The 27291-nt window shown below is 37.1% G+C and overlaps 1 protein-coding gene across 5 annotated transcripts in view; it reads right to left on the reverse strand.

Annotated features, from left to right (window-relative positions):
- DDX42 (DEAD-box helicase 42) overlaps positions 1 to 27291 on the reverse strand; it is a 38011-nt gene that overhangs the window by 9534 nt on the left and 1186 nt on the right. For 3 of the 5 annotated variants that reach the window (XM_023652222.2, XM_001501001.7, XM_070227053.1), the window contains 9 exons: positions 17065 to 17301; positions 15008 to 15158; positions 9550 to 9611; positions 8157 to 8193; positions 7163 to 7312; positions 3490 to 3594; positions 1898 to 2017; positions 860 to 1036; positions 134 to 262 (listed from right to left, as the gene is read on the reverse strand). In XM_023652222.2, coding sequence (XP_023507990.1) covers positions 134 to 262; positions 860 to 1036; positions 1898 to 2017; positions 3490 to 3594; positions 7163 to 7312; positions 8157 to 8193; positions 9550 to 9611; positions 15008 to 15158; positions 17065 to 17285 — 1152 coding nt within the window. In that variant the 5' untranslated portion in view covers positions 17286 to 17301. The remainder of the gene's footprint in view (positions 1 to 133; positions 263 to 859; positions 1037 to 1897; positions 2018 to 3489; positions 3595 to 7162; positions 7313 to 8156; positions 8194 to 9549; positions 9612 to 15007; positions 15159 to 17064; positions 17302 to 27291) is intronic. The other 2 variants (XM_070227054.1, XM_070227055.1) reach the window with 1 other exon arrangement.

A 27291-nucleotide genomic window follows, 5' to 3' on the forward strand; every position in this document is an offset into this window, starting at 1 on the left:
TTTACCACATTTTAGGGAGATCTCCCTCTAATAATTAACCACATTTAAGGGGGAATTCCCTCTAATAACTAACTGTTTTTTCCAGACCAAGAGAGGCTAAAAAACCATCTAAACCCAAGCAAGACATACTTACGGGAGTACACACAACAATTTCTGCCCCTTCCTGAAGGGCCTTGGCCTGCTCCCACATGCTACCTCCTCCATACACAGCCACTGATCGAAGATTATATGCTTTCCCAAACCGCTTACATTCTGCATGGATCTACAAAGTTGTTGACATAATAACATATTAACAAACTGTGACACTAACAATACCTCTGTCACAACCCAAAAGGGAGTTTTGAAAAACACACAGAATGTGATGTCATAGAAAATCAAAAGTCAGAAAATCCTTTAAAAATCACAATTTCATTAATAAAGTAAATGAATAGAGTACCACTATCACATCTCAAAAGGCCATCTAAAATCTTGTCTTGATTATTTTTTCCACTTCTCTTCTTGACCCTGACATTGCCTTTCAACTAAGCAAAATGAATTAACCCAGGGGAAAACACTGGGAGCTTACAATACAAGCAATTCCCATATCATATTTTTTTCTCTTAAAACAGCAGTTTTTAGGGACAAGTGTATATTTGGTTAGATAGAAAACATATAATATTTTCCAAACTTTCCTGGGCAAACAATGTGAATAATACTTAACGCCACTGCATTATATGCTTAAAAATGGTTAAGATGGTAAATTTTATGTGTATTTCACCACAATTTAAAAAGAAAAGTTTTCTGGAAATTCTACCCACTTCACTGGCGAGTCCCTTGCTAGTGCACATTTGGAAGGGGATACTCTACACAAAGTACATACCTGCTGGCAAAGCTCCCTTGTAGGACACACAATCACTGCAATCGGTCCATCACCTGGTTCCAATTCCTTCTGGTCCATAATATGAATCAACATGGGCCAGATGAAGGCTGCAGTTTTTCCACTGCCTGTTTTGGCAATACCAATCATGTCTCTACCACTTAATGCCACGGGCACACCCTAGCGAGAGAAAAAGTACGTCTACTTTAAACTTTCAATTTTAAAGAAGGACTAAAGAAAATCCTGGGAAAGGGTAAAAGGCTATTAATGACATTCATTTCCAATGGAACAAAAATACCTTGGGCTATGTCTAGTGGCTAGGGAATAATGATACATATTTGGCATTCCCATAAACTTCTTGATTTGTAAGAAATAATACTATCATTCTCCTCAAGTAGATCAGCCACCATTTGCAAAATATGAAGGATTCCATTTTGTTTGAAATATAAAAATGAAAAATTGCAATTTACAATGTAAGTTGGTTGCTAAAAATTTTGTCCCCTTGAGAAGATATAGACTATCTCATCCATATATAGAAAATTTTCATTTTCTATGTAGAAATGAATAAATTACATACCTAAATGGGAAATATAAGCTATTACTTTCAGTTATAAATGAGAATTTTCAGGTTATGGACAAAGGAATCCTAGTCACTGACAATGCCACAATTGTCCACAAAGAAATCTTTTTTCTTAAGTTTAGGCCTAACAAACTATGTTCTTCAAATCATATTTTCAAGACATTTATCAGAAACAAAAGAACATTTCCCAGTCCTTTAGCAACTTCTTAGAATGGTAAATCACTTTTGCTCTTTAATTTTTAAAGATTTCAAAAATACTCTTGGATTTCACGTATGTCTTTTTCCCCCCCTTAATTAAAGCAAAAGTTGAAGATTAAGCCACAGAGGAACTATTTGGACATTCATTCATGTCAATACAGTTCTGCACTAAACACTGTTTTACTGCTTTGACTTGTTTGTAAAATAAATATAGCCACTGAATATCATTCTACTTCATTTTTCTTTCATTACGTTTTACTTACCTGGCACTGTATTGGAGTGGGCTGTGTGTACTCAGATTTCCGAATCTGGTGCATAAGTTGTTCATCAAACCCAAAATGAGCAAAACTACTTCCTGGTCTAGGAGGTGCAGCACCAGAGACCTAGAAATAAAGACAACTCTCAGGAATGACTTGTATTTCAAAATAAACAGCACTGGAACTTCAACAATATTTACCTAAATCTAGCATTTAGCTTGAGTGTGAAGAAGTGAAAACATAAGTCTGTAGCCAAAAGCACAAACTGTTTGAAGACGTAAAACTCAAATAATAATGAGTCTAAAACCTCACACAAAAAACTCCATGATAAATATTCCTGAGATAATTGTGATATGATTTAAAACAACTAAGAGCCTAGAAATCTCAAGTCAAAATTAGTTTTCTCATAAGAAAAAGAAATTGCACAGTGAATTGGAAAAAGTCATTAATGTTCTTTTTTTGCCATTTTGCATAACTATTAACCAGATGGTAGAAAAAAATAAAATTTACTCTCATGATAAAATGAAGAATGCAAATGAGCTCCATAAAGATATGTCTATATCCACTGATTACAAAGATTTATCTATCATCTCCATTTTCAGTTATGCCTGAAGAATTAATGTCCTACTTAGTGATGGTTCTGCAACTGTCAAGCACTGTTGGAACTGTACTCAGAGAAGAATGGGGCTTATAACCTCCATGTTGACTCTAACAGAGGTAACCTTTCAATGTTATCCAGTGATGTGGATATTTCTAATCAAGATTTCACTTAAGGGTGGGGGGGATGGACAACGGGACGACGGACATCTTGGAAAACAGACAAGTGCGTGTACACACACACACACACACACACACCCCCTTGGAAAACAGAAGTTCAAACATCATATAGCAACTGGTAAGGCAGACATAAGCCAGAGAGTTGTCTACATCAGAGTAGACATCACTGTATTACCTGTGTATTTCACTTAACTAACATCTAGCAGCACCCTAAACAATGTGGCCAATGTGTACAACCCAAACTTTTTGGTGGACAATTTACACTATTATTCTGAAGTTAGTGCATGCATTACTTTTAAAAGAGTTAATTTCTTCCCCTAATTACAAAAAAAAGGTGTGCTGTATATAACTTGAGAAGCAAGTGTATCTTAATTTTGAAATATTCTAAGACTTCACATATTGTTCACATCTATTAATCTTATCTCCTCTTTCTGAAGATGGGGACTCCTACCCTTCATCTCTAGCCCACTCACCATAGCTCTTAACACATCATACTCACTACAGAAACACTTGCTGATTAATTTTAAGGTCACATGGCTTATTGTTCTAACACAACATACAAAGTTGAGTGAACACATGCAGCATTCATACATATCACAAGAACGAAAAAAACCCCAATCTTCTCCTAAAATAGATGGAAGGCTAAAACAATAAAATCAAGACACATGAGCCCAATGGCTATAATTATTACTCTATCAAAGACAGTTCAGGAACCATCAGAAAAGAAATTCAAGGTTATTTTAGTTTGGATAAGCAATAATAAACTAACTCTGGAAAAATTAACACTAATACAAAAATATTTGGGTTAATGGCTGACTTACCCGAAGATTGAGTTTATGCCGGAGATCAATTAGCTGCTGTGGGGTGAGGTTGGTTATCTCTTCGTGTTCATTGTAAAAATTTTTTTCAAATGGTGGATAGTCAATCTGCAGGTCCAATTATTCAAAGTTAGTCTAGAATTCAAGAGTCAATCCTGTAAGTTTGATTTTAATGTGGAATAATCTTTTACAAATATTACACAAATAAAGCCAGAACCGGCTAGAGAGAACAAAGGAATTCACTTATTCGTGACACACATCCCCAAAATACAGCCAGTACCTTTTCCTATTCCCATTTTCAATATAAACACCAACCTACTTTTAAAGAGATTCTTAAGGAGACCTGAGATTTGACAACCTTGATGTAGACTAAAGACTCTACAATGCCAAAGGCCTCAGAAGACAAGTATTTTAAATATTGCACCCTATAACATTTAAATATGCTTTGAAGTAAGCTGCTCACCTAGCTCTAGACATTTAAAAACATTTCTAGTATTTCCTTTGGGGAGAGCTCTGCCTTTAGAGGGAGTTCCATTCTTTTTAAAACACATGGAAATGTTTACATAACTTTTAAAAAATGTATGGTCAAGCATTTCCAATTCCAAAGAAGGAAAAAGTCATTTCTGCTATGCTTTTCATAGCTTACTGTACTAAGAATACAAAACATAACACCACATATGAATTTGGCTAAATGATTCCCTTTTTGACAAGATATGTCTGTCTACAATAAACATTTTTTTAAGGAGAATTTATGCCTTTGATAGGTGGTCAAAAATTTTATAATTTTGGGTACAGCCTGAAATTAATTATCTTTCTATGATACTATCAACAAAAAGTAAGCAAGTTTTAAGTTTCCCTTTGGCATCATTGGCAGGAGCTTTTGTTATGCTCCTGACATAATGCTGCACTAATCTGTAATACGATTTTCTTTAGTTCTAACTCTTTACTGGAATGGAAGCTCCATGAAGGCAAGAATTTTTGTCTTTGTTTATATATTTTACAAATAAATATGTAAATTGTTTTACACACAAATCTTTTTGTATCAAAAAAAAATTAATGTGAAGAAAGCTACTTATAGGCAGAAGTATCCTTTCCTTACTTCTGGTCTCTCCTGGCAGAGTGCCCATTATATTAGGCCAAGTGTGGGATACCCCAGCATGATGATGAAGTTGGAATGCTGTGTTAAGTATCTCAAACATTTTTTTTTTTTTTTTTTTTTTAAGATTTTATTATTTCCTTTTTCTCCCCAAAGCCCCCCGGTACATAGTTGTATATTCTTCGTTGTGGGTCCTTCTAGTTGTGGCATGTGGGACGCTGCCTCAGCGTGGTCTGATGAGCAGTGCCATGTCCGCGCCCAGGATTCGAACCAACGAAACACTGGGCCGCCTGCAGCGGAGCGCGCAAACTTAACCACTCGGCCACCACGGGGCCAGCCCCTCTCAAACATTTTATTAGATGACTACTTCAAGTACTTGTGTTTTTCCTTATTGGATTTTCACCCTTCATCATGGATGCTTCCTCCTAGATCAGTTTCACATCTGCCACATATAAAATACCACAGCATTATGTGGTAGCATCTGTGCAAAAGAAACATTTGAAAAATTGGATATAACCCATACTCCAGTCTAGACCAATAGTTATCAAACTTTTTAGTTTCAGGTGTCCTTTATACGCACTTAAAAACACAATGAGCTTTCCTTTATGTGGGTTATATCTATTGATATTTACCACATTAAAAGTAAAAAAAATTTTTAATCTATTCACTTAAAAATAACAATACACCTGTTATACTTTACATTTAATAAAAAAGTAACTTTATTTTATAATATTGTTTTACATTTTTACAAATCTCTTTAATGTCTGACTTAAAAGAAAATAGTTCCTACTATATTCAAATTGTTGCAGTATGTTGCTTTGATTGAAGCCCATAAAGAAAATCTGGCCTCACAAAGATATATAGTTGGAAAACGGAAGAGATCATTTTCAGATTCTTGTGGAGTTTTACTCTTCTTTGATATTACACTAAAACTTGACAAGCAGTTCTTTCTTTCTTTCTTTTTTGGCTAACATCTGTTGCCAATCTTCCTCTTTTTGCTTGAGGAAGATTGTTGCTGAGCTAACATTTGTGCCAATCTTCTGCTATTTCATGTGGGATGACACCACAGCGTGGCTTGATAAGCAGTGCTAGGTTAGCGCCTTGGATCCCAACCTGAGAAGCAGAGTGTGTGAACTTAACTACTATATCACCAGGCCGTCCCTACAAGTGGTTATTTCTTAAAGGTTACTTTCATTGTGTAATCTGAAACCATATTAACGAATTTTGCACATTCCATTACAACATTATAATCCATGGGTCTATCACGTACTTTGAATGGAGGCTTTACTCATGCATAATTTTGTAACAAGCATTGGTGATTTGAAATTGCTGGTTCTTTGAAGTAGTTACGCATATAATCCAAATGGTGACACATTTCATTGCATAGCATATATCAAAAAAATCAGTTTTTCACTATTAATTTCATTACAACGGACTTTAAGTTTGGAAAGCTGTCAAGCTCACACTGTGGTGAATATGTCTCCCAGATTTGAATTTTTATTTGAAAGTTTGAATTTCTATCATTGGCAATAAACACTTTCAATTGTTTTCCCTGAAGTGCCATTCATTTTCTCAAGTGAAAACGGTGCTTCACTGGGGAAAAAAGGAGCCAGTTCAGCTCACAACTCAAACACCTAAGTGCTTTTCCTTGAGACAACTATCATATTTTGGTATGCAACAGAAATGCTTTATTTGTACTTCCCATTTTGTCAGGCAGAATAAAAAGACGTAACATATGGGTCAAGATTTAATAAATAATAATTTTTACTGTTTCATCAAAGATATTCTTAAGTGAAGCTGGCTTTTTTTTTTTTAATTGTAATGGTCTTACAGAGAAGAATATAATGACGACTAGAACAGTTAGTTCCACTGTCTAGATTCACGCTAAGGCTTCGGCAGTTTTACCTACTACTGATTTTAACCACTGATGCAAATGCTGGTGCAGTGAAAAAGGCAAATAATCTTAGTATTATTAGGAAAATTCTTCTGACTTTGTAGAGTCTGAAAAGATCCTTCCAAGAGTCCTTGGACTACACTTTGAGACAATGCTCTAAATCCAGACTCACTGGGACATGCAGGATCTAATCTGATATTTAACATGGATGAAACACTGCTTTTTTCTCAAGTGGGTATACTGAAATCCTCATTTCCTTTTGCTGATTTAAGAAAACTGTAATTCCTGGTTCCACTGAACAGCCTCATATCTGCCCCAGATCTGGGAGAAATAGTAAACATTTATAGCAATTAAAAAACGAATGCAGACCCAGGGGCCCATTTTGGAAGGGAGGAGGTAAATGATGGTCCGGGAAACAAGTACAATTGCTTGAAAAAAATTCTTAGCCTAAAATTCAATGTGAGCAAGTGATTCAGCTGTACCCTGAACCACAATATAGGCTATAAAGACTCATGGAATTTCTGACTCAACTATTTAGCAGAGATGACAAGATTCCAAAGAACGAATATTCTCACGACATAAGAATGAATCAGGAGTACCAAGGTATTGGGAAAACCTAAATATAAAAGCTGAAGAAAACCGTATCAGCTTGAAACAAGGACCAAATTCAGCAAGGAACACCATACCTCTGAATGATCAATGGGAGGAAGAGGATCAATGATTTTTTTGGAAGGTGCAATTGGATTTCCATCACTATCATATTCCAAATTATCTTCCTCCTCCTCTTGAACAACACCAGCAGTTGGGTTTTCTGCCATGTACCGAAAATAAGCTTCCTGCAGGAAAGCACAAGAACATAATCATACCCAAGTACAGTTGAGAATATTTCTGCTCTTGTAATTAGTGCACACAGTGTACCAGAAGACTGCACAGTTTAAATACCTACCAAGTAAGACTTTTACTAGCAATGATTTCTTTAACAATAGCAGTATTCAGAGGGACAATCAGAGGAAATGAACGAGACAGTTAGTATTACAAAATGATTTAACTTGTTTAACAGAAAACTTACAAATCTGTCTGGTTCTATAGCCTTCCTGGGGTGGGGTGTCTACCTAGCCTGCCCAGAGCTGTGGAACACAATGCTGTGGCTTTACCAAACCAAATTTGGAAGTTGACTCTGATTAGAAGGGTCACAATCCTGGAAAGGGCTACTGCTCACCCTGGTTCCCTTCTCACCATCCCACAACTGAACAATGGGGAAAAAATACTAAAGGACAGTCATTAAATTAATGTTGCATCTTGAAATACAAGAATCACAAACAGAACCCTTAGAGAGAGGTAGTGGTTAGATGTTGCTAGAGGCCATCAGCAGATCTCAAACTACACTATTTCTTGATTTATCAGAACAAACATTAATTTTGGATTAAAAGATCAAGCTGAATAAAGTTCATATTTGTTTTTGATGTCATAGTTGATCAAAAGTTCCATCTTCAACATGGGAGGAAGCCATGTGAATCTTTATATTACCAATTGGTCACACATGTAGAAAAGGAGCAAGTCAAATGACATTCGCTGCTGAATGTCAGGAATGGCCATTTCAGTGAAGGCAAGCTCTAGCTTGTCCTCAGTATAGACTTCATGGGTAAAAATAAAAGAGAGAAATACTGCATAGGAACTCACTTGGTCATCTTCCTCTTCAATGTCATCTCGAATACCCCTGGAAAAACAAGCGGAGAAACAAACTTCCCTGCAAATGTTCCACATACCCAGCTCCATACTTATAGCAGATTAGTGTTGAATTCCATACAGCACAGGAACTCTCAACACTAACAACAACAAAGCAGCAATAAGCACACTGTAAACTATCCATTCATCATATATGTGTGGTTTCACTCTAAAAGCTGCAGTTTGCATTTCTTTTGAATGGGATGATATGGAACCCCCAGAAAGATCAATTACTAATAAGTGTATAAGGAGTAAAATCTTCTGAAGATAGATACTCAAGGATCCTAGCCTAGTCAACCCCATTCAACAAATACAATGCAATTGCAAAAAGCATTTTATATTAAAAAAAGGAAAATCCTGCATTTGGTATACACTAAAAAGAATGTCACAACTTTCTTAACGTCCCCCAAAGTTTCTAGCTCTGGAGTAATCACATTTAGCCAAAATCCTTGGGGACAGAGAAAAACTACATCAACTCTTTTGTAAGTTTGGAACTAAAACTCCTAAGCAGTTCACATGGAGAAGGGGACCATGGCTACTTGCTACATCTCCCAGGAGCTATACAAAGTATGGTTGCTTAATTCTTAATTCCCACAGCTATCTCTTTCTAATCAGATTTTCTGCCTAACTTAGAGCACTTGCTATTCCTAAGGCAAGCAACATCACCAGTATAAGGCAGCTGGAAGAGGATGCAACACACAGTAAGCACTGAAGAAAAGGCTGAACCTCCACATGGCATAGGAACCTTGGGGAGGGCCTGAAGCACCAACTGCCAAGCAGAGGGAAAAGTCCAACCATGCCTACTTGTGCCTGGTAGCTAAAGGCTTAAGAGGAGTGTCTTCAGCAAGGAAAGAGGAAAACTCTCTTTCCCAGAAAATAAAGTATTTCAAGTTCTGATTAGTTGCTAAAGCATGATGTCACTCCTTAAATTAGGTCTTATTATTTATTAATAACATACATAGTTTTTTAAATTATATAATCACCATTACTTCTCATATTCAATCATATGGGCATTAATCTATTTTATATTAATTATGGGACAAAACCAGAACGATGAACCCAAACTTTAGTAATTATGCTCTAACTCCCACTGTAACTCATTCTTACGTTTACTAAAAAACTATAGTTGAACACCAAACACTATTCTACCAAAAAGAATGCTTTTTAATTATTGCAAATACGAAGACTTTTGTCATCTCTATTACCTATAAAAATATTATTCAAGATACAGGAATAACTTCAAGTCATTTGTGTATTTTAATTTTTCTCTATAAACTTTGGGGAAAGATGCTTTGTAATACTGTTGCAATTTCATGTAACCTTTATGAGAGAGAAGAAAACAACTTACTTTACATTTTTTCTTTCCTTGTCCTTTTCTTCAAGCCTCTTCATGTCTCTAGCCGCCTGATCCTAATGAAACACAAGGACATATGGAATCATATCAACTAAAAACAGTGAAAAGGAAATTTCTTTATAAAGAACTGTTAGATATGAAAAAGCACCATCATAGTTTCGGCTATGCATTTTGACAACTGCATTTTGACAATTATTTTTCAAAGAGAAATACTCAAATGTTCTTAAAACTTGGCTATACATAGACTGCATGATATTTACCTGCAATATATCCCATGGATAGAAAAATGAGCAAAAATGCTTGATTGGTCACTTTTCTTTTTTTAAGTTAATGATATAATTATAGCTGTAATTATGGGCCTTAAATTCAAGCAAATCAGCTTTCTCAAAGTGTAGCTGAAGACCATTTACATCAGGGGCCGGCCCAGTGGCACAGTAGTTAAGCGCGCACGTTCTGCTTCAGCAGCCCAGGGTTTACCGGTTCAGATCCCGGGTGCAGACATGGTACCGCTTGGCCAGCCATGCTGTGGTAGGCGTCCCACATATAAAGTAGAGGAAGATGGGCACAGATGTTAGCTCAGGGCCAGTCTTCCTCAGCAAAAAGAGGAGGATTGGCATCAGTTAGCTCAGGGCTAATCTTCCTCAAAAAAAAAAAAAAACATAAAATAAAATAATAAATAAATAAATAAAATTTATATATATTTAAAAAAGGACCATTTACATCAGACTACCAATGCGGCTAGTAAAAAACGTAGATTTCTGGATCTGACTCTGGAAAGGTAGTCCTCAACCCGGGGTTACTTTGTTCCCAGTGGACATTTGGCAATATTAGGAGACATATTTGGTTGTCACAATTTGGAGGGGGAAGGTTCTTACTAGTATTTAGTGGGTAAAAGCCACAGATGCTGGTAAACATCGTACAATGACAGGACAGCTCCCGCAACTAAGAATTATCCCACCCCAAATGTCAACAGTCCTGAGGTTGATAAATCCTGCTCTAAACCTACTAAATCAGAATTCTTCAGGGTAAAGTTAAATGCATGCAGTTTTTCCATTTTCCATAGGCAATTCTTATACACAGGAAATTGATAATCACTGATCTAAATTTAAATTAATTCTTTGTTTTATACATGTGAAAATCAAGGTCAAAATAATTAAGTAATTTTCCCCAAGGTTAAACACATTCTGCACAACTATTTCTTGTTAGAAAACAACACGAGTTTTTCTGACTTCTTTAATTTAAAAAAATGTCACTATAAATAACCTGGCATGGTCAGGTGTTTTACCTAATCAAATATTCCTGATAAAGAGGAATTATTTTAAAAAGAAATATTACACACGAGCAATAGATTTTTTTCAAGGCATTGAGCCAGATATAAAACTGGATATATTTAAGACTATAACTAAAGTGAAGATGATATAAAAGTAATGTAACATAAGAAATGGGTTGTAAATACTTATAGAACATATTTTTTAAGCCTATATAAATCTTTTTTTGAAACACTGGCTAAGAATAAATCTTCATCCAGTTCAAACACTAGAAGAGTTTACACCTGACATCAGGGATTAATGCAATATTTTGGCAAAAACACTCTTTCCAAGATCAGACAATATCCAATCTCTCTGTCCTAAAAACCAGCAAAACCCCTTTGGATACATACCAAAAAACACCCAGAATACTACATCAAAAAGATTTAACCTGGGGCCGGCCCCGTGGCCAGGTGGTTAAGTTCACGCGCTCCGCTTCAGCGGCCTGGGGTTTCGCCGGTTTGGATCCTGGGCGCAGACATGGCACCATTCATCAGGCCATGCTGAGGCAGCACCCCACATGCCACAGCTAGTGCAACCCACAACTAAAAATATACAACTATGTACCGGGGGCTTTGGGGAGAAAAAGGAAAAATAAAATCTTAAAAAAAAAAAAAAAAAGACTTAACCTCCAAACAGCTTCAACTACTTGAAATGCTAAGCAAGCAAATTTGGGCCATTCTTGGGTACTCCCACTCAAAAAGGGCTATGCTAGCTTGTGCTACTAAAAATTAAATCTATATTTAAACACAGAAAATCAAGAGCTGATTTTTCTTCTAATTCATCACTAGGGATCTCAAGAAATAATGAGAAACATAGCCCTCTGGGAAATATCCATATCTCAAGAAGATGAAAAAAAGATATGTACAGGACATCTCAAACATGACAAACCAATTATCTTTACTTCTAGAGAGAGTCATTTAACACGCTTACTAAAGCGCTACCACGTTGCAAAGCACATGTATGATCTGAATAGTTTTGGTAAGTGTTATGGCAGAAATACACAGTGCTACAAGAACTCAGATACAGAATGATATAGCAGAAAGAATACAGGCTTTGGAGTTGAATTCTGGCTCTGCTACCTACCAGGTGTATACTCTTTGGCAAGTAATTTAAGTTGTTCTTAACCAAAGGTGGGAAACTCAAATACCTAATGAGTGCCAATCTGACAATGACTAAAGTGAGCCAGGATAAGAAAAGTCGTATTCTTTTGACAGACACACTTTACTTTAGTAAGTAGGAATATTCTTCTAAAGAAGCATGCTTTAATTTTTCTTGTATCACATGGCCTTTTTATTTTCTGATATCTGATAAGAGACTTGAGCTCAGAGAAATATTTCTCTATTGTTAGAAAACTACAACACAAGTGTGATGACTGTGGCCTCAACGTCAAGAAGACAAGAGACGGGGCCGGCCTCATGGCTGAATGGTTAAGTCTGTGTGCTCCACTTGAGTTGCCAGGGGTTCACTGGTTCAGATCCTGGGCATGGACCTAGCACTGCTCATCAAGCCATGCTGTGGCAGCATCCCACACAGAAGAACTAAAATGACTTACAACCACGTACTGGGGCTTTGGGAAGGAAAAAACAATGAGGAAGATTGGCAACAGATGTTAGCTCAGGGCCAATCTTCCTCACCAAAAAAAAAAAAAAGAAGAAGAAGAAAAGGAAAAAAGAGTTGCTGAACTTAAAAAAAAAAAAAAGACAATAGAGATCGATGGAACTATGGGGAACTGGAAAAACCATGCCTTGTCTAAAGCCAGCAGCCACTTGCTCAGCAACAGACTATTTTTGCCACGTGAGAATGCAAGCTTAGTATTGGCAGATGTTCCACTTTTCAAGATACTTTTAGACAAATCTCCCGATCTTAAAAATGTTGGCTCACATTTTTAAAAAGCAACGACTAGGCCAAACAAAAACACATGTACAGTCATACACCGCCTAAGAATGTTTTGGTCAATGACAGACCTCTTATACAACAGTGGTCCCGTTAGATTAGTACCACACAGCCTAGGTGTGTAGTAGCTATACCATCTAGGTTTGTGTAAGTGCAGTCTATGATGTTCTCACATGACAAAATCACCTAATGACACATTTCTCAGAACATATCGCCACCGCTAAGTGACGCGTGACGGTATACTGGATTCTTTCTTTCCCTCCTTCCTTAGAGGAGAGAAGAATTCTGGCTGAACACTTCATGTAACAAGTAACTGAGGAATCTAGAGGGACTTTATTTCATAAGCAATGAAGTGACAGTTTTTGAGCAAGAGGAATAACATGATAAGAAACATGCTAATTACTCTAGCTGTATACCGCATTAACAGGAGAGCAGAGACCCTAAAGTAGGGAGGGAATTCAGACCAGGCAAGAATTACGGAGGGTAGAGAAAGGAAGGGACAGATGCAAGAGATATTGCAAAGATTTACAGAACCTGGCAAATGATGTCCTGGAAAGAGCTAGGCTCTCAGAACTACTAAGCAAGAAAAATGAGATTTGAGTCCCAGCTCTGACACACAGTACCAATGTAATTTGGGGCAATGGATTTGAACTATCTTAGGGTTGTTTTCTTATTAGCTAAAAAATTATATTTATGTATTTTTCTATTTCTCATTGTTATTCTGAGGATTAAATTAAGTAAGTAATGAACATACTTGATCATTTGCTAAAAAGAAAATAAGAAAGAGGGCCAAGTGAAAGGAGGAAGTTAAAGGCAAGGTGATTGTGTGAATTTTAGTGCTATTAAGAGAAATAAGTAAACAAAAGAAAGACCTGGTTGAGGAGGAAAAGATGATGAATTGAGTTTAAAGTACCAGTGGGACACATCCATGTAAAAATGGCCAATATGCCTCTAGAAAAGCAGAGCTAAAACCAAAGAGGGACCATAGGACTAAAGACATGAATTATTTAAACAGAAGCTAAGTTTTAGAAGTAGATTAGGTCACTAAGGAAATGTATAAAGAGTGAAGATAGCAAATCAATATAGAGAACTGTAGGAGAATCATCATATTTGAGAAACCTGAAAAGGATCACAAGAATGACAGATAACAGTCACATGGGTATGTTAAGGGATTTTTTGGTACAACAATGATATATGGTGGTTATGGGTTTTTTTAAGAGTTATCTTATAGAGATACAGAAATACTGATGGATGAAATAATATGTGTGAGATTTACTTTAAAATAATCTACAGGAGGGGTGGAGAGGGGTTAGATAGCACAAGATTGGCCAAAAGTTGTTTGATAAAGTAGAGTGAAGGGTATATAGGAGCTCATTTTATTATTCTACTTTTGTATGTATTTGAAATTTCTCATAATAAAAGGTAAATAAATAGAAAGAAAAGCCAGAGAGATGGGAGAAAAAGGACACAATGCAAAATCACAAAAGCCAAGTGAGAAGAATTTTAAGAAGGAAGTGGTCACAAGTTTCAATTTCTACAGGGAGGTCATGGATGTTGATGGTAATGCTGATATTAAGAAATAAACATTAAAAGTACAGAATACAGAATTCGTAATTTTAGTAACTTCCTTGAGATTAATTGCCTTACATATGTGTAACCAACAAACACTAGATTGAATGAGATAACATTCATTCCATTTAAGAATATACCAAGAATTATTAAAACAAAACACACACACACAAATCTTGAGCTGCTATGTTCAAGGGTTACAATTCAAATTTCTAGGCACTGATCAACTCTGAAAACACTACAGGTCAAGTAGAAGCATATTTAAGAAACTGTAGAATACAAGAGCAAAATGCTCAAAAAAAAGGGCCAGAAAACAAATTCTGAACAAGGGCTATAGCATGAGGTTAATTTGATCTATTTCTAAGTGCTGCAAATTTTTTTTTCGTAGTTTTTTTTTTTTTTTTGAGCAAGATTAGCCCTGAGTTAACATTTGCTGCCAGTCCTTCTCTCCTCTGCCAAGGAAGACTGGCCCTGAGCTAACATCCATGTCCACCTTCCTCTACTTTATATGTGGGACGCCTGCCATAGCATGGCTTGACAAGCAGTGCGTAGGTCTGCGCCCAGGATCTGAAGTGGCGAACCCCGGGCCATCAAAGCAGAACATGTGAACTTAACTGCTGTGCCACTGGGCTGGCCCCCAAATTGCTGAAAATTTTTAACAAAATAGAGTTGATACTTGCCTCCACTTCAGCCATGAATGCCTCCAGGGGATCATCATCACTGTCAGAATCTGCCGGCTTGGAATGGAATTGCTGGCGGGTAGGTGAGTTTTCAGCAGGAATGTAAGGCAAATCAACATTGCTAGAGTCTTCTTCCTCATCTTCAAAATATCTGAAAATTAAGATGTGTCATTAGTAACTACATGTTTAGTTTGGAGTCAGTGAGTCATTTAACAGAAATTTTTATTATGTTGTATGTTACTATTTAGAGATTTAAACTATACAAGTCAAATTAGAGATCTCCAGGCTTTGGCTAAGGATCTAATTATTAAGTATTAATACGTACAAAATTCTAATATTGCAAAAAAACAGTCACAGCAGATTCTCCATTTCAATAGTGTCTGTCCAAATCACATCCCCAGTTGTTAAAAGGGAGTTTTCAGTACAAATTCAGTATATCATTGCTGAATAGATAATAGCAAATATTTAAAGAATGTATGCTATGAAAAAAACTACTTTTGTATCAAATATTAAAAACCTAGTTTATTTTTCGTAATCCTTTAAATTTTTTATTTTTTTTGGTGAGGAAGATTGACCCTGAGCTAACATCTGTTGCTAATCGTCCTCTTTTTGCTTGAGGAAGATTGTTGCTCAGCTAACATCTGCACCAATCTTCCTCTATTTTGTACATGGGATGCTGTCACGGCATGGTTTGATGAGTGGTGTGTAGGCCCATGCCCGGAATCTGAACCTGCGAACCCTCGGCTACTGAAGCTAAGCATGTGAACTTAACCACTAAGCCACCAGGCCGGCCCCAATGCTTTAAAAAATTGTAGAGACATATTCATAAGGCAAGGGACTTTCTTCAGAAGTTCTGGGCTATTTTCTGAGGACCAAGAGAAGACTTCTAGAATTAAAAATAAATGCTCAATTCAAAATCATTCACTATACTTCTCAAGTATTCAGAAGACAACTTCAAAGTCTGGAGAAAGTATCACTTTCCCTCTAACAAACTTCCCAGAAAAGCATGTCTATACAGCTCTCTATAAACTAAAACAAAACAAAAACATTGTTCAGACGTTACCTCAAAATTAAATACACTAGTAATACAATCAAATGTTAGTTTAAATAAATAACAACTGCAGCTTAAAATTTTAAAGCATTTCAAGTTTTCAGAGGAATTATTTTAAAAGCTCTGACAACTGTTATGTGCTACACACACAAAAATATATATGCATTTACATAGTAGGTTTAACCAATGCAAAAGTGTCCCTGAACTGGTAAACTGCTCTCTAGAATGACAATCCTTGACTTTGCTGAACCTTAAATACCTACTTCTGTATTTAATTCCCAATAACACATCAGTTTTAAAAACTGCTGCTGTGTACTTTAAAAACTTCAATTGAGAAAGATTTTTTTTTAATTAAAAAAAATTCTCAAGCAGTGTCACAACCAGGTTAGACATAATAGCAATAAAAGATTTCTCCAGACTTGGCAAAAAGAAAAATTATAATCTACAGGAATTAGAGCTCAAACCTTGAAAGCCATTTTTTATAACAACTACCTTATTAGACAATCAAGTTGAAAAAGATAATTGGTAAATGTTTCCTGAGAACTGTGGGCAAAACTCTGAGTAGATTTTTCCACCACTCTAAGATGTTACAACATAATAGTTTTAAGGACTTGGGTATTGAGGTAAATTCTGTCTCCACCAGTTGTGACAACTGCCTGTATTTACAAAACAACTTATACCGTGTAAATAAAACACTTTAATAAAGACCATCAAAACCCACACAAATGATTTAAAACTCTTCAGCCATATGTAGGTTTCAGTGACCTCAAATCCTTTTCGGAACAAGTACTGTAAAGGTATAAGTAAGCACACAAGTATTATGTTCCTTTTAATGAGTAAACTTGACAATTTCACTAATTAGGAACAATGCACTTCAGTGAGATAGGCAATTTAAGAAGTCATATTATTACTTGGGAAACAAATGGTTTCTCTGCCTCAATTTCTGATGATGGAATGAACATCTCAAAGCTCAATCTTTGCTAAATTACCAGAAATTACTACTTACGCATTTTCTTCATCAAAGTTGGCCCGTTTAGATCCAATTTTATAGAAAGAAGGGAGCTGTGGTGGAGCCGACTTTCCAAATCCAGAAGAAGAGCTGGTTGCCCCAAAGGCACTGTGGGACTGTTGTGGGAGTTTTGGTTCCTCCTTCTTTCCAGCACTAATGGCAAAACCTCCAAAGCCAAATCCCCTCTTAGTGCCAGGGCCACCTTTATTCCAGTTCATGATGTCAATGACCGATCTGTTACGAATAAGGTACACTAGTATAAATTTAACTGTATAATGTAAAGAGCCCACTTATTTTTACATCTCTTTCAACCTCTACCTATAATTTTTCAAACTTTTGCCTCTCAATTAAAACTTGACCTGTTGTACTTTACATACACAATATGCTAACCTCAACAAGATGGTCACATTTTCTAAAGCACTGAATAAATTATTATTTATTTTATTGGGATATCAATCTAAACAGGAATCCAGTACTTAATATCATCCCCTTCAAACTGATTTGACTGCTATTTTAACATTTTCTTCAGCTGCCATACTCATAAGACAACAAATATTTTAGGGGATCTGATATCTGCTAGGCTTGTGTTAGGGAACTGAAGAGACCAAGATGAAAAGACTTAATCTCTTATCTTTATCATCAAAGAGTTTACAGTCTACCAGGAAAACAGACCAAAAAACAAAAGACAAAAACAGCCTACAATTATAATACAGTGTAATGCTATAACAGAGACAGAGGTGCTATCAGCAAGACTGTCTCAAAATTAAAGATCATCCTCTGATAATGACTTCTGGAAGAATCAAAGAACCAAAACTTAGAAGATCAGATCAGTTATTTATAGAAACTATCTATGTAATTCTCTCTGAAGGGAACTTATAAACCATGCATTTACTGAGCAACTGCCCTCTAAAACACTATCCAGGAAGAACCCATGATTCATCGATACGTTGCCTGAAGTATTCAGTTAGCCTATGGTTAAGTATTACATAGAAATTTCCTGAGCATCGATCAAATTGCTTTAAAAACAATACCGGGGCTGGCCCCATGGCCAAGTGGTTAAGTTCGCGCGCTCTGCTTCGGCAGCCCAGGGTTTCCCCAGTTTGGATCCTGGGCACGGAAATGGCACTGCTCATCAATCAAGCCATGCTGAGGCGACGTCCCACATGCCACAACTAGAAGGACCCACAACTAAAAACACACAACTATGTACCAGGGGGCTTTGGGAGAAAAAGGAAAAATAAAATCTTAAAAAAAACTGAAAAAATAAAAACAATACCTTATATCTTATTAGTCTTGGCTCCAAAAAATGGTTTTTAATGACACAAGTTACCTAAGTTTTGTAGAAAAGCAGAAAACTCAGAAAGCAAAGGGAACAAAATTTAAAACCACGAACCCGAAATTTCCTCTCCCAGATGTGTAATTTTGTGGATATCTTTTGTTATTTTTCTACACATGTATATTCATACACACAAAATTTAAAAACAAAACTGAAACCATACTGTACATATTATTTTAGTTACTGATTTCCTCACCTAATGATATACTGTGAACACCTTTAAAAGTCAATAAATACATTTCTCCACTACTGTTTTAAAATGTGAAACAGGGACCGGCCCCATGGCCGAGCGGTTAAGTTTGCGTGCTCTGCTTCGGTAGCCCAGGGTTTCGCTGATTCGGATCCTGGGCACAGACATGGCATCGCTCATCAGGCCACGCTGAGGCGGCATCCCACATACCACAACTAGAAGGACCCACAACTAAAACGTACAACTATGTACTGGGGGGATTTGGGGAGAAAAAGCAGGAAAAAAACCAAATAAAATAAAATGTGAAACATCACATAGGTACATCTTTGTGCATACCCTTAACTATTTCCTTAGGATCAATTTTTTAAATGCAATTGCTTAGCCAAAGGGAACATGCATTCCAAGTTTTTAAAATGTTAATTACTATTTACATTTATGGAAAAGTGTCCATCACACACTGAGTAAAATAAGAAGGGTATAACACAAGGTGGGTGGTACGATTCAATGTAAAAGCATGTTACATATACAGAGATAGCTGGAGGGCTGTTTACCAAAATGTTAATAGTTATCTGATTTTTATTTTCTTCTTTGTATTAAAGTTTACCACTAATAAGAAAATTAAAACGTTTATAACAGACTGAAGCCAATGTGGAAAGGAGTTTCCAAAACTGCTTTTTATGATGACATTGTTGAAGGGACCAGGAACATGCTCTACTTTTCTGGTTTGATGCCCTCCCCCATACAAACCCGCTAAGTTTTGTTTGAACTGCTATTATATAGCACTTAGTTCAGTCTGCTTAGTATTAAATTTGATTTATGCTATGTCAGTCTCCACCCTTAGTTCCAGGTAGGGACTGTCTTTACTCATTTAGAGCTTTCCATAAAAGTTATGCATGGCTAAAATAAGTACTTAATAAGTACTTGTTTATTTGAACTTAATTAAGGTCATCTCCTGCTTTCTTCAGGAATCCCTTAAGGGGAATCAACACAATTCTAGTGAGATGAGATTTAATAAGAATATTTACATGCAAGAAAATTTTAGTATCTGATAATAATGTTTAACCAATCTGCGAGACTGGCTTTATTTAAAACGCTGTTCCTAAGCAAAAAAAATGATGGACTCTAAACTTTAATCTCATCTTTCCTAGCACATGTAACTATAATGAGGGGCTAATAAATAAGCCATAGAAATCAGAGTGTAGACAAAGGAAGGAGGGGAAAAAAACTTAGGTTTGGGTAGATTTTAAGAATCACATGAACAATCTCCTAGCAGGAAAACTTTCAATGGTTTACTGAAAGGTTGCCAAGGAAGGTCAGGCAATGTTATTAAGTGTTGGGCATTTATAGATGAAAGATACAGTCCTATTCTCAAGGAGTTCACAGCGTAGTTTTAGCAGGCTAAAAAAATCACATGATGTGTTCTAACAGAGTACTGCAGTGGCCCGAGAGGGGTACCTACCCCAGGATAAGTGGGGGAGAAGGAATATGAGTTTTTCTAGACATACACTGGTGTTAAGTTCTGAAATGTGAAGAGGCATTAAACCAGGGAAGAGGCATCAGAGGAGGGCATTTTAGACTGAGGGAACTTAAGCACTACCTCAGAGAACTGGGAATAGTTCAGTGCAGCTAGAGTTTTGCAGGACATTTGGAAAAGTTGCAGGACACATGTTCAAAAAGAGAAGAGAGCCCAGATGAACAGTTTAGTATGCTATGCTAAGACTATGTCATACAAAACTATATTCTGCCAATTATAAGGAATCTTAATTTTAAGCAAAAAGGCGACACGTTTCAGATCAGTGTTTCAGAAAAATTAGACGAGAGATAGCAGGAAAAGTTGGAGGCAAGGAAAGTGGTTAGATGTTATTATAAAAATACAGATATAAAGGGACAAAATACTGAACTAAGAAAGTGGCTATGAAAAAGGAAAAAGAGGAGAGTGAATCTGAGTTATTTACTTAGGTATCTATGAGGAAGAATGAAAAGGAGTGAGTGACCAATAATTGGATGTGGAAGCTAAGGAGGAAAGAAGAGTCTAGAATAACTTTGGAGGTTTCTGGCTTTTAAAGATTGGGTGACTGGTGGTGCCATTAACAGAGATGGAAACCTAGAAAAGCCAGGCTTGGAGAAGCAGGTGGAGGGTGAGATGAGTTCAGTACCTGTGGGGAGCTAAGGAGAGATGCCAAGTAGGGTCTGTAACTGCTACAGCGTCTGTGCTGGAGCCACAGGTTTAATATACGACATTTGCGTTGGAGGTTACTGACATAGATAACACAGCAGAGAGACAGCAGAGAGAGTAAGAAAAGGGGCAAGACAAATCTTAGGGTATATCAATATTTAGGAATGGGCACGGGAAGAGAAGCTCACATGGAAACTTGAGAAGGAACAGAGGAAAGGAAGATGGTAGACAATACCGACAGATGGTGAGACAAGTTTTAGAGGCAGAAAGAAATGTCCAATGTTAAAAACTAAACAGAGGCCAGGAAAGATAAGAACTAAAAAGCCTCTGTTGGATAAGTAACCAGGAGTCATCAGCAAAAGCAGTCTCAATGGAGCAGCAGGGGCAGGGATGAGCAGCGACTGGTAAGTAAGCAGTGAAGGGTGAAGACTAGGTCGAGAGGAGTACAGATTACTTTCTAGGCTGTTTACCAATGATAGGAAGGAGAAAGTGAGGTATTAACTACAGGAATTTTGTTAGCTAAGGAAGAAATGTAAGCATGTTTATATGTTACAGAGGAAAAGCTAACAGAGACAGAAAAACTGCAGATGTAGGATGACAGGAAAAATCATAGGAATGAGGTCCTGAGGAGACGTGAAGAGACAAGATCAAACAAGAAGAGTAAATAACTCTCCCCCACAGAGTGGAGGACAGGAGAAAAGGATGGGCATAGACATATACTACTTCTACTAAATAATCAAAGGGCTCAAATTACAAAAAAGCAAATCAAACACTTGGTTTTAAAAATTTGACTTCTGCCACAAAGAGGCAAGCAGTGTGACCTTGGGCAAGTGAGAGTTGCTTAATGGCTTTCAGACTCGAGATGCAAAATATGCAATAATTTTGTCTTTACTCTTCAGAAATGTAGGTCAACCAAAAGACTGAGAACACTTTAGTGCCCTTGAGCCTTTCATTAGTTGATCTAGAACACACTGCCCTGTTCCCCTAATTTATTGCCTCTAGCAAGGCCAAATACTTGTGCTTTCTACATATCCCACTGACTGGACTGCTAGCTCCACGAGGGCAGGGATTTTGCCTGTTTTGCCCAGCACTGTATGCTTAGTGCCTAGGTGTGTGTGTAGTACTCAAAAAATTTTTGCTGAATGAATAAATATCATGCATTCAGGCTCTTCAAAATTCATCCCAGTATTGGTGAAAACCATTATCTTCCATAACTATAAACCTTGCTATCCAGCCATCCAGCTTTCCTGATTAAATCTAAGCCAGATCACCCTCTATCTATCATTAATTCCTTACTCTCTTGACAACAGTTTTTCTTACTGTTATACCATGTATATGGCTTCAGATCCCTGACAATCACAGAGGTTTGGGGAATTACAGCTGATATAAGAAGCAAAAGACAGCCAACCTAATCTCTCCTTGGTTTTATGATGTTAAAAAAAAAAGATGAGCCCCCTCTGCTTAGGTGATTAAAATTAATTGGCAGTCTCTAACATTGTTTGGAGAAGAGACATCTACCAAATAGTTGATAAGGAAGTCAAAGCGGTGAGATTATTAAAAAATTAACTATATTTCTGCTACTTGTGGGTCTCCTCAAAGCTCCTTTTATTTGGTCTTAACAAACACAGACACAAGTGATTCTAAGCCTTCTCTCAAGTTATAATAAAATATGCCTGGTGCATCCTTATTACTAGGCCGGCAAACTCATATCAAATAGCTCTGAAACTTCACCTCTGCCTTCACAAACACTTCTCAGATTGATAACAGACAAAGTGAGAACACACACTAACTGCGTACAGAAATCACCACATGGCTTCCGACACCCAGGTAAAGTTCACAAACTTTATTAAAAACAACAAACAACAACAACAACAAATCCAGTTAAAAAATGGGCAAAGGACTTGAATAAACATTTCTCCAAAGAAGATATACAAATGGTCAATAAGCACATGAAAAGATGCTCGACATCACTAATCATTGGAGAAATGCAAATCAAAACCACATCACCTCACACACATTAGGACGGCTACTATTAAAAAAAAAACACAACGGGGGCCAGCCCCATGGCTGAGTGGTTAAGTTCATGCGCTCTGCTTCGGTGGCCCAGGGTTTCGCCGGTTCGAATCCTGGGCGTGGACAGGGCACCACTCATCAAGCCATGATGAGGCAGCGTCCCACATGCCACAACTAGAAGGACCCACAATTAAAAATACACAACTATGTACCGGGGGCTTTGGGAGAAAAAGGAAAAATAAAATCTTTTAAAAATAACAACAGAAAATAAGTGTTGACAAGGATGTGGAGAAACTAGAACCCTTGTACATTGCTGGTGGGAATGTAAAATGGTTCAGGTCCCTGTGGAAAACAGTATGGTAGTTCCTCAAAAAATTAATCATAGAACTACCATATGATTCAGCAATTCCACTTTTGGGTATATACCTAAAAGAACTGAAAGGAGGGACAGATATTTGTACACCTATGTTTATAGCAGCATTATTCACAACAGTCAAAAGGCGGAAGCAACCCAAGTGTCCATCAATGGATGAGCAGATAAACTAAACGTAGTGAGATTTTATTCATATATATCAATCAATATTATTCAGCCTTAAAAAGGAAGGAAATTCTGACACATGCTACAACATGAATGAACCTTGAGGACGTTGTGTTAAGGAAATAAGCCACTTACAAAAGGAGAAACACTGTATGATTCCACTTACGTAAGGTCCCTGGAGTAGTCAAACTCAGAGACAGAAAGCAGAATGGTGGTTGCTGGGGGTTAGAGGGAGTGGGAATGGGGAATTATTGTTTAATGAGCACAGGGTTTCAGTTTTACAAGATGAAAAGATTGTGTGGACACTATGGTGCTGATGGTAGCAAAACAATGTGGATATATTTAATGCCACTGAACTGTACACTTAAAAATGGTTAAGATTTTTTCATATGTATTTTACCACAATCTTAAAAACAATAACAAAATTGTTACGTTGTTATTTTACCCAGTTTATGAAAGAGGAATGCAAACATACTTGTCAATATTCAACTACACTTTTGCTCTTTAAAAACTATTGCTTTTTAAAATAAAAACATCTAATTTGGAAAGAAATAGTGTATAACAGAACCATAAACAAAATTTAATGAGCATGTGCTTTAAAGAGAACAACCTAAGTTGGGTCTTAGTAATAATAAACATTGTTTCATTCTGACCAATAACCACTTTGTTATGTGCCCAGCACTTTGAGGGACACCTCTCCTTTCCACCTCCACCACTGCAAGTCTTTCTGTTATCCAGCCTCCAGACCACTACTAGAGTGATCAAGAATTCAAAATATACTGAGTGCCTATTTTGCCAGGCACTGTTCTAGGTGCTGAGGATACAGTAATGGAACCCGATTCAGCCCCAGCCCTCAGGGAGCTCAGTCTGGTCCAGGAGAAAGAAAAACAAATCATAGAATTTCAGGTAGTAAAAGTGCTAAAAAAAAAAAAAAAAAAAAAGGAAGCAAGGCAAGAGGTAAACTATTACAGATAGAAAGAAGTCAGGTAAGGCCTCTTTGAAGTGACTGATACTTGACATTTGACAAGCAACCCCCCACTCCCACAACTCTACTGTCAAAAGAATGTCTGTTTTGTTGGAAAGTCATGTTGATGTACATCTAGAAGCTGCATCTATAACCAGTAAATATTCCATAATCTACAAGAAGAGACTCTACGTGGTAAAGTACAAAATGGTGAGGTAATGCTGGGTCAGAGATAAACAGCAAAAAGAGAAGAGGAATTTCTACCTCCTTTGGCAGAATAACATTGTGTTTGTTAATACTGTGGAACTAGGGAAAGTCACACCCAAAGGAAGTGAGCATTCAGAGGCTCTGCAAAAACCCTCTTCCAGGTTCTTCTAGATCTTGGCCCTAAACCTTGTTGACATACATTTATGATTCTGTCATTCCCTTCAATTCAACAGCTCTCCACCGTTACTCAACAAGGCTGGAATGAGACTCTCATTATGGCAACAAACTACTGTACTTTACCATTCATATCTCCCAGGGTTTCCCCACATGCATCAGTTTTCCCAGAAAACCAAGCACTTTGGTCCATGCTCTTCCCTCTACCCGGATTCCCTCCCCACTAAACCTCTCACTATACCTACCAAAGTCCTATCCTTCAAAGTCCATCTCAAATACCAACTCCTAGAACTATGACGTAAATATGATTCCCCCAGAGAAGTGGTATCTCTTTCCTCAAACTCCCTTTCTAGTCTTAAAACACCCAACATTTAATCAGAATTACTATTTGCGTTCTTGTTTTCTCTCTCCAACTCCATGTTACAGGTTTCATGGGTGAAAAGGCAGGCTTATTTATTTTTTATCTCTTGTTTTCCAAAGCATATACTCATTATTCATGTTTATTCAATATATAGGAGACCCAAAGAGATTTTCAACTTGGCTGAGGAGAAAAATTAAAGATAGCATAAAGCCCTACTTGGTATGCTTCTAGGCACTAAAATGCTGTGATTTAGCAGAAAATCATAAGCACAGTAAAGTACCAGAGACTATGGAGACAGGCTGACTATGTTCAAACTCTAGCTTTGCCACTAATTGATGTGAAACTCAAGAAAATTATTTAGCTTCTCTGGGCCTCAGTTCCCTTACCCGTAAGATGGTGAGACTATCACCTACTTCACAGGGTTGGTGTGAAAAACTGAGTCCACACACAAAAATACACTTAGAACAAAGCTTGGAACATCATAAGTACACAGTGTGTAATAGCTGTCATGTTTATCATTATTATTTCTCCAGAAATCAATTTCTTCATTGGTAAACGGGGAAATCAAGCAAGATTTCTCAGATCTCTTTCAACCCAGGGATTCCATACATAACTGCTACGCGACACTGAAGATGTCAGAGATCACTATGAGCTGACAAGTGGGGAGAGGCTTCATAAGAGAGCTAGTACACAGGCCAGGCACAGAAAGATGCAAGCTGAGTAGAGAAGTGTGAAGGAATAAGACATTCTGGGGAGGAAAACTAAAATAGCAAAGGCTAGGAAGTTAGAACAAGAGTGAAACACAAGCAAGATAATTTGGCTAGAGTTTATGCTTTGGGCAGTGGTGGAAAATAAGATATGATCTAAATGACTTTAAAAATAGTGGACTAAAAACAACTGATTATAAACCCACATTATAACCTTTATCACTTGTGTTTTTGGAGTAGAAGAGCATTCTAATGACAGTTGATTAGCATCTATTTTAATAATCTGCCTTGAGAACATCTCATACACTGTAAACTGGTCAGTTCTTTAATGAGAATCTGTACAAAACCCAAGAATTTTATCACTTTCTTCTAAAGCCAAATATAAGTAAATGCTGGGTTACACTTATTTTAGAAGCATCTCTTTCCTTTCTGTTAGCTTAAAGAAACTTAGAGCTGATTATATGAATATCAACTTGATAAAACTAGAATACTATAAAGAACTGAATCCTCCATGAATTACACTAAATCGTTACAATGTAAATCCAATCTCAACACTCCTCTGCTCAAAAGCCTCAGATGGTCCCCATCCCAGGCAGGGCCAAAGGGAAATAAATGCTCGCAAAAGCCTAAAAGGTCCTGGTTGTTCTCTGCGCCCCTCAGTCCTTCCCCGGCCTTATCTCCTCTTACTCCCTCATTTGCACACGGTGCTCCAAGCACACTGGTCTTCCAACTGCTCTTCTGACAAGCTAGCACTGTCCTCTTTAAGGCCTTGACACTTGCTACTTCCTCTGCCTGGAACATTCCTTTCCCCAGATACTCGCTGGGCTCACTCCCCTCACCTCCTTCTAGACCCTTAAATATCAGCTTGTCTCTAAATATTTCCCTGACCACTCTATTTCAAAATGCAACACCTCTGCAACCCTCTTTCCATTTTTATTTTTCTATCTAAGGCACTAATCATCTTCTAACATTTAGTATAATTTATGTATTTATTGTCTCTCTCACCTACTAAAAAACAAGCTTCATGAGGGCAGGGGTCACAGACCTAGAAAAGTGCTAGGAAATAGGCACACAGTAGACATCAACAAAAATATTTCCTGAATGAATTGCAGATTAAGCCATATAATACCCCTTCCAGGTACAGGAAAATACTACACACTTTTTTTTCACTGCTGAAAGTCTAAAAATTAATTTTTATATGAAACACTTACTGCTCGCTCTATGTGCCAGAAGTGGACTTGGCTCTGGAAAGTTAAAGTGAATTAAAACATAATCTCTGCCCCTTAGGAGCTCCGGGGTGTGTATATGGGGGAGAAGAGATACAGAAACATCACTTACAATGAACAATATACAGGGAAGCCAGAAGAAATTGAATGACCGGTTAAAGGAGGAAGGGGCAAAGGGGAAAATGGTTCACTAAAGTGACGAGGAAGCTATGACTCTAAAACTCTCGACTACTACGATAGTTCTTCCCTATATTATCGGTGCTTATGCTCGCAACTCCATGTAAATTATTTACTCACATCAGATAAGCTCTTAAGTAGGCCGCAAAAAAGTT

Source organism: Equus caballus, chromosome 11 (genome assembly GCF_041296265.1).
Source record: "Equus caballus isolate H_3958 breed thoroughbred chromosome 11, TB-T2T, whole genome shotgun sequence".
Lineage (NCBI taxonomy): Eukaryota > Metazoa > Chordata > Mammalia > Perissodactyla > Equidae > Equus > Equus caballus.